This window comes from Apis mellifera, linkage group LG1 (genome assembly GCF_003254395.2).
Source record: "Apis mellifera strain DH4 linkage group LG1, Amel_HAv3.1, whole genome shotgun sequence".
In the NCBI taxonomy this organism is placed as follows: Eukaryota; Metazoa; Arthropoda; class Insecta; order Hymenoptera; family Apidae; genus Apis; species Apis mellifera.
This window is the reverse complement of record NC_037638.1, coordinates 2502045-2515979: the sequence shown is the minus strand read 5'-3', so window position 1 is coordinate 2515979 and position 13935 is coordinate 2502045. Positions and strand designations below refer to the sequence as shown.

Here is a 13935-nt window from a genome sequence, read left to right as displayed (position 1 = left end):
TACAATATAAAATTTAATGATTTTTTAAATAAATTGTTTAAATTGTAAATTTCAAATTTTTAAATTTTTATATCGAACATGATTTTAATAATAAATATAATGAAATATAGATAATAATTACATTATATAGTTTATAAATAAACAAATAGCGAATAATTTTGAAATGACAGGTCTTTTATTATCAACATTATTAGTACAGTGAAACAGCTAATATAATACAATAAAATAGTGCCGTTTTACAATAGAGCGCCATAAAGCTTTTTTTTACACGTATCGCGTTTAATATAATATTATTTTCTTCTTTTTAATTAGATTTACTCCTCTTTCATAAAGATACATAAAGTTTAAGTTCTTTATCAATTTCTGGATGAAGGGTTAACATCAATTGATTAAATTGGTTATCTCCAATTAATCTGCGTAAAGTAAGTAACTGAAAAAAATATTAAAGAGAAATTTTAATGTATAATATAAATATAAATTTTCTACAATAAAAAACTAATATTTTACCTGATTTTGTAATGTATCTTTCAAAGATATACTAGATAAAGGATCACTAAAGTCAAGTCTTCTTTTCCGTTGTTCATGTTTATTTCCATACTCTTCATCCTCATATTGAGATGGACTAGATTGTCCACTAATTGACAAAGACCTAGATTAAGTGAAAATGCTAACTTTTATAAATACATTATTTTTTATTATAGTTATTTATATTTTACAAAGAATACGTACTCAATAGCACATCCAATATGTTCACATCTTACATCGTCAAATTTAGTAATATCATTAAGAGTTCCGACAATATTAGATATTATTAGTGGAAAATGTTGAAAAACACTAGGAGGACTATTAGCTCCAAGAAGTGAACAAAGTGCAAGAGCTAATAATTTACGTCTTTCTAACTGAGAAATATATGGCATTCGATTAACCCATATATGTATTATTTCTCCCAATACAGCATCTTCTCTTGCTTCATTTCTACCCATTTTTCTGGTTAATTCGCTTATTACCTAAACAATAATTTAGATATTTATAATTAAATCAATAAATATACAATGCATAAAATTTTAATACCTGTATAAAAATATCTTTATAAAACCATAGAACTCTTGCCACAATAGATAAATACATAGTCATTGTCATCATAACTTCTTCCTCTCTATACATATTCCTATTAAAATTAAAATAAACATTAATATATTTAATTTATTATAATATATATAAACATTTATACTCACTCAAATATAGTTATTAAAACAGGTTTAATGAGTTCTGCACCTTGTCGAGGTGAAGCACATAAACATAGTTCAAACACTGTCATTGTCATGACTGCTCCTTCTGGATTCAGATCTCCTAAGATTGACCTAAGCGTTTCAATTATAACTGCTCCTCTTTGACTTAAAAATTCTTGAGGACTTAATATTACATATGCTTGAACTATGTACAAACATAATTTTAAATGTTCAAATGATTGTTCTAAAAATATAAAAATCTTCAAATTTTCAAATATATGAAAATCATTAATAAATTCACTTAAAACTATTCACTAACCTAAAACAGCAGGTAAATTTTTAGCCAATTCCATTATAGCTGGTGTTGGCGCAGGTGCGTTTTCCAGTAAAGCTAACCATAATCGCAATCCATCTTCTAACAAATAAACATGACAATCTTGGTTTACGTCGCAACTTAAAGCAATAACAGCTACTACCAAAGGTTCTATAACAATACTTTCAGGACCTAAAGCCTAATAAATAATCAAAATATTATTCATTTTTTAAAATCTTAAACAAAATTATAATTAAGTATGATTATTTATTTTAATTATTTATATTAATTTAATTTTATATATAAATAATAGATATATGAAGAGTATACCTTTTCCAGATGTACAAGTGTTGAAATTATAGCGCATCTTAACATATTATATTCTTCAGAATGTTGCCAAAGTGCTGGTAGATATGAACTAAGAGTTCCAACATGTGGATTTATTTCACTACCAGCACGTTCAATCATAAATGATAATACATATAGCACATGCATCTAAAAATAATTTAAAATATATTTTTTTTATAAATCAAAATTTTAAAAATTATATAACTATATACCTTAGTATCACATTCTTTTACTTCTTTTAAAAGAGATAACAATAAAGAAAATGCAGGTTCTAAATATGGTGAAAATTCTTCTGGATTAAATTGGAAATCATCTATTGCGAGTTTTAAAGCATCACTTGCTGCCAAACGAACACCTAAATCTTCTTCAGGACTCAAAACTTCAACCATAAGTTCATATAATTCCGGTCTTAATTCTGCACTTAATTTTACAGCTGCAATTTTATTATAATATTTAAGTCAATCATAATAAGAATAAGAATTATTATGTAATAAATTTTATTTATTTATTTTATCTATTTAAAAAATTGAAATTTAATTACTTGTCCATCGTCCAATAAGCCAACATACTCGTCTTCTAATAATTCTATAGTTATTACTTCGAATTTTCAGTTCTTCTTTTAAAGTTGTCGAAAACCATTGATCAAAATTTACCTAAAATGTATAAATGTATAAATGTATATAAAATATATAAATATAAAAATATGATAATTGATACGATGATTGATAATTTAATTATTTCATTATAATATTTTATTTTTACCTCATCATATAAGTCAAATGCAGCTAAACCGACTGCATTATATACTGCATCTTTTACTAAAATAGCATGAAGATTATTTGGATCAACTGGTTGATGATGTCTTTGCATTAATTCAACTAAAATTGGTACAAGTACTTCTCCAAACTGATGGAAAATTGCTACAAACAAACATTCGGTACAAGGCTGAAAAATTAATTATAAAATAAATTAAAATATAATAATATTAGATTATAATAAAATTTATAATTGTACATTATTTATAAATATTTATAAATAATAGAATATGAAATATTCACCCTTAAACTATATTTCCATGATTCACCACCATCATCAACAACTGAAAATTTTAATGTAATCAAAAAATGTAAAAGAATGTAATTATATTGTATATAATATAATATGGAACAATTGTAATATAATTATATAAATGTAATATACATATCATTATATATGTATATAAATATTTACCAAAATTTTCTGGATCTGTATCCCATAATTCCAATTCAGCAGGAGTTAGAAGGAAATAATGTGTTACAAGTCTTGAACAAATTTCAGTTAATGTTTCAGGTGTAAAAAATTCTTGTCTCAACTGATTTGCTCTTAACGTTAATGGATCTTTTGTATCTATATCAATAAATTTCTAAGTTTAATGAATTACATTCATAAATTTAAAAAATAATAAACATTATATGTACCTTCAAGAACTTTAGCTGGTTTGTAATAAGAAGATATCAAAATGCCTTTCATTAAATTTAAACATTGGATAACAAATCTTTCAAAAGCTAAAGCTTGACCCGCTTCAGTAAAACAATAAAAAACAGAAAATTCTAAGGAAGTTGGTATTAGTTCTACATAGCAAAACGGATGCATTTCTAATACTCCTATTAATACTTTAGTCAAATGAATTATGAATTTATCACATACTTCCATCTCTATACCTCTTGATATTAATGTTTTCCCTACAATTATATTTGCATTATAATTATTAAAAGAAAAAAATATTACATATTATAGTTTGTATAAAAAAAAAAAATACTAACGGCATTCAAGACAGGTTCTTGCACGTTCAAAAACAATTTCTAAAAATGACATAGCATCCTGAGATTCTGAAAGCTTATTAAATCCATTTACAATAAGTGTTCTAAGTATTCTTAATAGAAGTAATGCTTTTTCTAAAGCTTCTTGTATCTGATTTGTATCTGCTCCATTTGATGCCATTATAAGAAAAGATTCTGTGTATGTATTCCATAAATTCAGAATAAAACTGAACACATTAATGGTTAATTCTTGGAAGAGTCGTCTATCTGGAGCTAAACGTTTAGAGGCTAAAGACTTAACAACATGATGTAATGTTAACAGTGCCCGATGTTGGGCCAAAGGATTTTGTCCTCTTATAACATCTAATAATGTTGGAATTAACGAACGCCACTCTCTAGGACAATCATATCTGTACAATATTACTTCATTTAATTTGCTTTGGATATTAAAATAAATATTTATTCAAATTATTTAATATCAATTACCTTGCAATTTTGGCAATAAGAGCTGCCAATTGAACAGCTATTTGATTTACAGGTTCTTCAAAGTTTGCTATTAAACGTTGTCTAAGAAATTCCTTTTCATCATCTGCAATTCCACTGTAATAATTTATATTAATTTATTGTTAATTTATATTTAAATATTTTTAAAATGTTAATATCATAGTATTATAATTTCATTTCATTAAAGAATACTTACTTTGGAGCATTTTTTCTCCAATATCTATCAACACCATTTTTAAAACATAAAATAGCCATCCATCTAATATTGATACTCAAGGAATGATTAGAAAATACATTCTGAAACAATTATTATATATTTTACTTGATATCAAATTATTATATATTTATTAATTATAAATATAAAATCTTTCATAACCTAAATTAATTTTATATAAATAAATAAATATATAAATATTTTATAATATAGTTTATTATAAAAATGTAAAAATAAAACTTTATAATACAATAAAATTTTTTATTAATATTTATTTATAACTTACATATAATGCAGTATAGAATCCCCTTTCAGTTTCCCATTGTTTTAAAGTTTGTTCAGCTGGTTTTAAAATATTAGGATCTTGACTACCCGCTTGTTGAAGGATTTCTATCACTGCAGCATCCATATCTTCCTACAAAATATTATTATATTTTATTTTTATATTAAATTTAAATTACTGACTGTTATTTGTTTTCCTTTGAAAGTATCAACTGAACTTAATGAACATGTGCTAATGATATCTTCTTTTCTGATGTTTAATTTTATTATAAAAAATCATAAATATTATTTCTATTTAGTTATTTTAAAAAAGAGATCATTGCGCGAAATCAAATACCTTCTATTGTTATATTATTTTCGTCAAATAAATTATCATTTCCCTTATTCCGGGTGAACAGTTCCTAACCTACAAGAGAATATTAATCATACACATCCAGATATTACCTATCTTATATGGGGGTTGTAGAACTATTTTCGGTAAACTCCATTTATCGTAAATATCTATGTATTAAATCGATACATAACGAAAATCATCAGACACTCTACATCAAAATGTCACACACGCCCGCAAGTCGGCATTTCAGAACGCTGCCCCCCTCCTGTTCTTTTCTTTTTTTATAATATACGGTGGTGACAGTTATTGTGTAGTGTGAACCACCTTATTACGCATAAGATATGATTCTTTTCTTAATTTATTTTTTTTTACTATTTTATAAATTATAATTTATTTCAATTAATAAATTATTTATTTATACTAAAATAGAAAATCACATTTAATTTTTAAATATATTATTAAAATAATTAATTATTTTCATAGCCAGCATATAATATATCATTGATAAAATACATCTTAACATTTATTCATAACTATATATTTTAAATAAAAATAAAGTTTTCGTGTTTATTTATCTTTTACATAATATAATATGTTAAGTGATTTTGAATTCTTTAAAGAAAACTTGTTAATTTTACATTTTTAATTTTATATATATAAAATAAATATAATTTATTAATAAATTAATTAAATATTAAAAATTTAAGTTAAAATTTCAATAAATAAGTAAATGTTAATGTGATTATATTTAGAAATTTATTAAAAATTCATTTATTACTATTTTCATTTTAAAATTTTATTATATTTAAACCGGATATCCGATATGCGCACTCTAGTGTTCACTGAGGTGATGAACGTTCTTTCTGTTCATGGCTTGTGATTACTTGTCACAATGAAGGTATGTATCCAAGAATATTTTAAGAATCTATATAAATATTAAGAATAATTGATAACAAAATTTATACTTTGAAATATTAGAAACAATTTTATATATATATAATTTTAGAAATATCTATTTATGTATATACCTACATTATTATCCAAGTGTATAAAATAAATAATTTTATTTAATTTTGATATTATTAATAATTAAATAAATGAATCATATATATAAAAAATAAAAATAATTTCCCTTACGTAAAATATATAAATTACGAGTTTCATTGTTAATATATTATAGCTATGGAACTAATTGATAAAACTAACTTCATCTTTGTTTTAATATACAATATTTGTTTTCTTTAGCTGAACGTATCTTATCCTGCAACAGGATGTCAGAAACTATTTGAAATCTCAGATGAACATAAACTTAGAATTTTTTACGAAAAGCGCATGGGCGCTGAAGTTGAGGCTGATGCTTTAGGTAATGAATGGAAAGGATATGTTGTTCGCATTTCTGGTGGTAATGACAAACAAGGATTTCCTATGAAACAAGGTGTTTTAACAAATGGTAAGATAAATATTCTTTATTATAATTTTTATTATATCAGCTCTATAAATTTTTATATTTTGTAAATTAGTTTAATAATTTTAAGTATATTATATAAATAATAATTGAATTTATAATAAAATTATTACTTATAGAAATATTAATATGTTATTATTACGAATAGGACGTGTTCGTTTATTACTTTCAAAAGGACATTCATGCTACAGACCTAGACGTGATGGCGAGCGTAAACGTAAATCTGTTCGTGGATGCATTGTTGATTCTAACCTTTCAGTACTTGCACTTGTTATTGTCAAGAAAGGAGAAAAAGTATTAATTTTTTTTTCTTATTCTTTATCTAATAACCATGTTCTTAGGGTATATCTAAGAATTTGTTTATTATCTTATGATATTATCGTAGACATGGGATATTAAATATCGTTTCTTGATTTGAGAAATTATATGATTATTTATATTTTTTCTCAGTGTACAAACGATACATATATTAATGAATTATTTGAATTATAAACATAAATATATAATATGTATAGATATAGAGATTGATTCATTTTTTTTTTAAATAAATTTTTATAGGATATTCCAGATTTAACTGATAAAGATGTTCCACGACGCTTGGGACCTAAAAGGGCAAGTAAAATTCGTAAACTGTTCAATTTATCCAAAGAAGATGATGTACGTCGATTCGTTGTGAAACGACCAATTCAGAAAGAAGGTAAACCAGCACGTTCTAAAGCTCCCAAAATACAACGTCTTATTACGCCACTTACTTTACAGGTACATATATATATATATTTGTTATATTATTTTTTTCTTAATTTTAGAAAATAAGAATTATAACACAAAAATATTTTTACAGAGAAAAAGACATCGATTGGCTTTGAAGAGAAGGCGTAGCTTGGCTCGCAAACAGCAAGCAGCTGAATATGCAAAATTATTGGCGCAAAGACAAAAAGAAGCAAAAAATAGACGTCAAGAAGAATTAAAACGAAGACGCAGTGCTTCTATGCGGGATTCTAAATCATCCAGTCAATCAGCACCTACCACTCAAAAATAAAATGATTACAATGATGTATTTACAATTAAATAAAAAAACTTAAATTTATTTATATTGTTATATTTATTATAGTTTTTAAGCTTTACCTACCTTTATTTATTAATACTTGAGAAAATTATTATCATATGAAAATATTTAAAAATGAATTAAAACGTCGGAAACGTCAAATTTTCGTATATTGTACTGAATTAAATTTATTAAGCATATATGTTTTTTAATTTGTAACTTCTTTAAAATGATTACTTATATAGGATTTGTAGAATTAACTATATAATGTTAATTCTAGAAGCCAAAAGAAATGTAAAAATTGATTTACAAAAATGTCGAAGCTTATTTGACTTATAAGTAGTTTGTTTTAGATAAAACAAAATGGAGAATAAAATAGTGTAACGGAAATACAATTGTTTTAATATGTAAATATATTAAAATTTAAATTAGAATTTAAAATATATTATTTATTTTGTATAAGTAGAATTAAAAATAATAGTTATATCAATAAAAAACATAACAAATACAATTTATTATATTTAATTTATTATATTAAATTTTTATATATTTTGATATAATTTTAATGTTAAAAATATTTAATAAACAACAATTATTAGTTCATTATGAAGATAAAGAAATTTATTTATTATATATGGTATTCTTCTCGAAATTATAATCTTTCCCAAAAACTTTTAAGGTTAGTATTAATTAGTTTTTTAAAAATATTGTATATCTTAATTATATATTTAAATATAAAATAAACGAGAAGAGAATATTTTAAATAAAAAATTATTTAATACTTAATGTCAATTATATATTTGAACATAGACAATATTTATTATAGGCAACATTTTAATAAATCTTATTGTACAAATTCTCAAGTTACTAATGAATATGAAATACCAATAGAGAATATTCGTAATTTTAGTATTGTTGCACATGTTGATCATGGTAAAAGCACACTTGCTGATAGACTTTTAGAAATAACAGGTGCAATAAAAATAAATTCTGGTAAACAAATATTAGATAAACTACAAGTTGAAAAAGAACGTGGAATTACAGTTAAAGCTCAAACAGCATCCCTTAATTATACATATAATGGAATCAATTATCTTCTTAATTTAATAGATACACCTGGTCATGTTGATTTTTCTGCTGAAGTACACCGTTCATTAGCTCCTTGTCAAGGAGTGATTTTAGTAATAGATGCAAATGATGGTGTACAAGCACAAACTGTGGCTAATTTTCATTTAGCCATTAAACACAATTTAGTTATAATACCAGTAATTAATAAAATAGATTTAAAATATGCCAATCCTGCTAAAGTTATAAATCAATTAGAGACATTATTTGATATGAAAGAATCAGATATTTTAAAAATATCTGCTAAATTAGGCACTGGGGTACATAAGATTTTAGATGCTATAATTGAAAGAATTCCACCGCCTAATGTAGATAGAAACAAAGCTTTCAGAGCTTTGATATTTGATAGTTGGTATGATAAATATAAAGGAGTAATTTTACTGATATATATTAAAGAAGGATCTTTATCTATAAAAGAACATATTACTACAATGTATACTAAGAAATCTTATGAAGTTAGAAATATTTCATTATTGAGACCTTATGAAGAATATGTAAATAAATTGTAAGTATTTTTATAAAAATATGTTAATTATATTAATATGTATGAATATATTATCATATATGATGTCTAGATTTGCAGGTCAAATTGGATGTATTTCATGTAATGTGAGATCTTCCAAGGAAATATTTATTGGAGATACATTACATATAAAAAATCAAATTACTGAACCTTTACTAGGATTTAAATCACCAAAACCAATGGTTTTTTCAGGCGTTTATCCAATTGATCAATCAGAATTTCAAGATATGAAAATTGCTATTGAAAAATTAACATTAAATGATAGTAGTGTTTCTGTTGCACTCGAATCTAGGTATTTTTTTATGATATTTTTCGAATCTATTAAATAAGTTAGATAAAAAAAACTTATAAATACAAAATATTGAATATAAAGTAATTTTATATATATTTACTTTATCTTAAACATCTTTTTAAATTTTTATTTTAGCGTAGCTCTTGGTCAAGGTTGGAGAATTGGATTTTTAGGTTTATTACATATGGAAGTATTTATGCAAAGATTAGAGCAAGAATATGGTGCAATTTCAATTGTTACAACTCCTAGTGTTACATATAAAGCAAAAATTTTTGGTAAAAAAAATATTAAAAAGTATAAAACTGATATGATTTCATTTAATAATCCTGCAAATTTTCCTGATCCTCAAATTGTAGAAGAATTTTATGAACCTATGGTACTAGGAACTATTATAGCACCAAGTATGTTCAATTATCAAATTTTATAACATGACTTATATAACTAAATTAAAAAAAAATTGTATATCTTTTAATTATTTTCTAGATGAGTACATGGGTGCAATAATGACTTTATGTTTTGAAAAAAGAGGAGTACAACATTTCACAAAAAATATTGGCCATAATAGAACATTGTTTCAATTTTTTCTGCCATTGAACGAAATTATTGTTGATTTCCATGATATATTGAAACGTATAACTTCAGGGTATGGTACTTTTGATTATGAAGACCATGATTATGAATCTACAAATATTGTAAAAGTAATTATAATTATTTTAATATATTCATATAATAATTTCTTGTTTATATTTAAATTATAATTTATTTCTATTGTAATTAATAATTATATTTTGTAGCTAAATATTGCTTTAAATGGTAATATAGTGGAAGAACTTAGTATTATTGCACATACTAGCAAAATTCAGATAATGGGTAGACAAATATGTAAAAAATTAGTAGATATTCTCCCACGTCAATTATTTGAAATAGTAATTCAAGCAATTGTTAATGGAAAGATTATTGCAAGAGAAACTTTAAAACCATACAAAAAAGATGTAACTGCAAAATTGGTAAACAATTTTTTTTTATTGTATATTATATTGTATATTTTTACATATCTTTATTATTAATTTTTTTCATTTTAGTATGGTGGTGATATTACTAGAAGAATGAAATTATTAGCTCAACAAGCACAAGGAAAAAAAAAGATGAAGATGATTGGAAGAATATGTATATCAAGAGAAACATTTATAAATCTTTTAAAACAATAAAAATACAAAAATTATCATTTTAACTTTTATATTTAATGTAATTATAGATATAATCACGTTAAAGTAAATTATTAAATACATTTTCATATAATTAATATTTTACTATTTATTCTACAAATATAAAATATTTTTTAAAATTTATTTTATCATTTTAATATTTTGATATAATATATATTATCAATGAAATTAATTTTTTTAATATTATATTAGAAATATATCATTGATTTACAGAATTAGGTATAGGATCTGATAATTGATGCGTATTATTTGAAGATACAGTATTTACAGAGTTTACATTTTCTTGTTTGAAAGTAGAATTAGTATTAAGATTAATATTAGATGTAGATGCCGGATCTTGCATATCTAATTGACTTTGAGCAATATCTTGCAAAGCAGCTTGAATTCTTTGTAAAAGAGCTTCTCCTTGTTTTACAACTTCTTCTAGCTGTTCACCAGCTTCTTGATTTTCTTGTTCAAGCCGACTAAGACTTGCAACTTGTAATTCTTGTGATGATTCTTCACTTGGCAAACTTTCTATTAAAGTATCAATATCTTTTGCACATCTTGCTATAAGTGTTGCAAACAAAGCTGCATAATCTAAAATATAAATATTATTTATATAAAAATAACAATAATTATCAATATGAAATTAAAAAAAATGAATTATATATAAAAATAAATATACAACCTTCTTGAGGTTGATGTGGTTGTGGAGTTCCAACACGATCAACAAATTTACTAGGTATTGAATATTGTTGTAAAATACCCACACTATTACAAAAATGTTCTGCTTGCTAAAATAAATATAAATTAGATTATTATATATATTATAATTATATATAAATAATTTTTATAATCAATTACCTGATTTATAGTATCTTGCAATTGTGTCAAACGATCTGCCATATTTTTCAATTATAATTCTTACAACTATTCTTCCTATAATATAATCAATAATACTATTCTAACATCACTTTATTTAAATACAATATTTAATTTTACTATGAAATATGATCATGAAATTTTTCATTCAAAAGAATTAACGTTCATGTTTAGATTAATTGATTTTAACTAACCTTAAAATTTACCGCAGCTTTAAATATAATTTATGATGTTGAATATGGCAACATCTCTTTCATTTGAATCGTAACTAGTAAGTATTCGGAAATTCTATTTTAATATTGCAGTAAATAAAAAATGTATAACTAATATTTTTTTAAGAAATTAGTCTAAATATACATAATCTTCTTAATAATTAAATTTAATAAATAAAAGTTATAGAATATTAAAAATTAAGTAAAGAAGCAAAGTATAGAAATTTCAAGTTTGTGTGAGATATAATTTTAAATATTTATATTTAAAATATTTACATTAATTTAAATATTAGTATTAATAAATTTAAATTATTTTGTAAACAAAATTATACTGTTGTTCACATTATTATATTGAATTATAATTATTTCACTTTTTCTTCTTGTTTACTATACAATAGTTAAAAACAAATATTTCATAAAATCGCAAAAATCTCGTAAATTCATAAAATGCGAAATTATTAATATGTAATAACTTAATTAATTATATCGATGTACACTGTTGCCAAATTTATTCTCATCAGTTGTATCCAGAATAGGCCAGCATAAAGAAAAAAGATTTCAAATAATTCCAAAATTATATATTTAATTGATAAAAAATAAAAAACAAAAAAAATAAAAAAAATTTTTCATTTTTATGTTATTTTTATATTTGAATTGATTATATATCATTCAAACGATTATTTTAAAAATATTGCTTATTAGAAATAATAAATATAAAAGCGACATACAAGCGACATATTAGATCTACCGGAAAGTTCTGTCCGAATCTATGACATCATTTTCGCCGCATAAGCACATGTTTATTTATTGCATGTTCGGCTCTATATTTTTATCGCTTAATGTATACATACTGACGTAGTAAATAAACTATAATAAAGTTGATTCACATTAGTCTTAAGTGTGAAACGATAGTATACTCATGGCGACTGATAAAGTTCATTTACGCCACTGTATTTTATACGAATTTCAACAAGGAAGGAATGCTACAGAAGCATGTAGAAATTTATTGAAAGTGTTTGGTGAAGGTACAGTTTCTGATAGGACATGCAGAAGATGGTACGAAAAATTTGAAACAGGTGATTTCGACCTTTCTGATAAGCCACGTTCTGGGCGACCATCTTTGATCGACGACGATGTTGTTAAGGCAATGTTGGAGCAAGATCCTTTTCTGACAACATCGGAGATCGCAGAAAGGCTTAATTCAGCTCAACAAACCATTTCTGACCATATTCGGAAGATAGGATTGGTGTGGAAGTATTCAAGATGGGTGCCACATGAATAAGTCAGAAAAATTTGGATGATCGAGTTGTCATATGCACATCTCTGCTTGCTCGGAACAAAATCGAGCTCTTTTTGAACCGGATGATAACTGGGGATAAAAGTGGATTACATACAACAACATTGTAAGGAAAAGGGCATATCGTGAACCCGGAAAACCTAGCCCTTCCACCTCTAAACCAAATTTGACTCTGAATAAGAGAATGTTGTGTATATGGTGGGACATTCGAGGACCAATACATTATGAGCTTTTAAAATCGAACGAAAAGATTCGGAGAAGTATTATCAGCAACTGGATAATTTAAAGACAACGGTCCAAAAAAAGAGGCCGGCAATGTTCAATGTTCAATAGGAAGGACATCATACTGCACCACGATAACGCCAAACCACACGCTGCTTTAGGGACTCGTCAAAAAATTGCAGAAGTAGGCTGGGAAATTCTATCGCACCCACCATATTCCCCGGACATAGCACCCTCTGATTATCACTTGTTTTTATCCTTACAAAATTTTTTGACGGGCAAAAAATTCAAAAATGAAGAAGATATCAAACAAGCACTGGTTCAATTTTTCGCATCAAAAGATGAAACATTTTTCAAAAATGGGATATACAAATTGCCCTCACACTGGCAAGAGATCATTAATAATAATGGCAATTATATTATTCAATAAAGTTAATTGGCGGTAAGAAAAAATTTGTATTTTGTTTTATTCCAAAAACGGACAGAACTTTCCGGTAGACCTAATATTAATCATTATATACAAACTAAATGTTATTCATACTTCATATCATTGCATACATGATCATAGTTCATGAATGCACACAAGTGAAGTAAAAATGTTTCTAAATATAATATATATAATTTAAAAACAGAAATATATA

General features: G+C 24.5%; 4 protein-coding genes across 8 annotated transcripts; 2 read left to right on the top strand and 2 right to left on the bottom strand.

Annotated features, from left to right (window-relative positions):
- Nucleotides 1-153: 153 nt before the first annotated feature.
- On the bottom strand, nucleotides 154-5306 carry LOC412834 (importin-11). 4 transcript variants are annotated; one of them, XM_006559866.3, is made up of 18 exons: nucleotides 5134-5306; nucleotides 4694-4822; nucleotides 4390-4490; nucleotides 4176-4289; nucleotides 3693-4099; nucleotides 3348-3611; nucleotides 3121-3276; nucleotides 2949-2989; nucleotides 2653-2835; nucleotides 2432-2543; nucleotides 2103-2323; nucleotides 1873-2037; nucleotides 1549-1741; nucleotides 1236-1473; nucleotides 1072-1168; nucleotides 730-1007; nucleotides 508-634; nucleotides 154-430 (listed from the first exon to the last, which is right to left on the bottom strand). In XM_006559866.3, the coding sequence occupies exons 2-18, from the start codon at nucleotides 4814-4816 to the stop codon at nucleotides 326-328; spliced, it is 2925 nt and encodes a 974-aa protein (XP_006559929.1). In that variant the 5' UTR covers nucleotides 4817-4822; nucleotides 5134-5306; the 3' UTR covers nucleotides 154-325. The 4 variants fall into 4 exon arrangements, with proteins under 4 accessions (XP_006559929.1, XP_016773346.1, XP_006559928.1 ...); XM_006559865.3 differs by having other exon boundaries at nucleotides 326-430; nucleotides 508-649; nucleotides 5027-5305; XM_396286.7 differs by having other exon boundaries at nucleotides 326-430; nucleotides 508-649; nucleotides 5134-5305.
- A 507-nt stretch (nucleotides 5307-5813) lies between these two features.
- Nucleotides 5814-7575, top strand: LOC725647 (40S ribosomal protein S6). The gene is made up of 5 exons (XM_001120419.5): nucleotides 5814-5921; nucleotides 6269-6473; nucleotides 6637-6782; nucleotides 7047-7247; nucleotides 7330-7575. Exons 1-5 carry the CDS (start codon nucleotides 5916-5918, stop codon nucleotides 7525-7527), a joined length of 756 nt encoding a protein of 251 aa, XP_001120419.1. The 5' UTR covers nucleotides 5814-5915; the 3' UTR covers nucleotides 7528-7575.
- A 563-nt stretch (nucleotides 7576-8138) lies between these two features.
- Nucleotides 8139-10704, top strand: LOC102655778 (translation factor GUF1 homolog, mitochondrial). Its single transcript, XM_016917815.2, has 7 exons — nucleotides 8139-8212; nucleotides 8360-9163; nucleotides 9234-9473; nucleotides 9609-9874; nucleotides 9957-10171; nucleotides 10268-10480; nucleotides 10556-10704. The coding sequence occupies exons 1-7, from the start codon at nucleotides 8139-8141 to the stop codon at nucleotides 10679-10681; spliced, it is 1938 nt and encodes a 645-aa protein (XP_016773304.2). The 3' UTR covers nucleotides 10682-10704.
- Nucleotides 10693-11885, bottom strand: LOC412578 (mediator of RNA polymerase II transcription subunit 21). 2 transcript variants are annotated; one of them, XM_006559864.3, is made up of 4 exons: nucleotides 11758-11885; nucleotides 11546-11620; nucleotides 11370-11475; nucleotides 10693-11278 (listed from the first exon to the last, which is right to left on the bottom strand). In XM_006559864.3, exons 2-4 carry the CDS (start codon nucleotides 11585-11587, stop codon nucleotides 10899-10901), a joined length of 528 nt encoding a protein of 175 aa, XP_006559927.1. In that variant the 5' UTR covers nucleotides 11588-11620; nucleotides 11758-11885; the 3' UTR covers nucleotides 10693-10898. The 2 variants fall into 2 exon arrangements, with proteins under 2 accessions (XP_006559927.1, XP_016773305.1); XM_016917816.2 differs by lacking the exon at nucleotides 11758-11885 and having other exon boundaries at nucleotides 11546-11702.
- Nucleotides 11886-13935: the final 2050 nt, after the last annotated feature.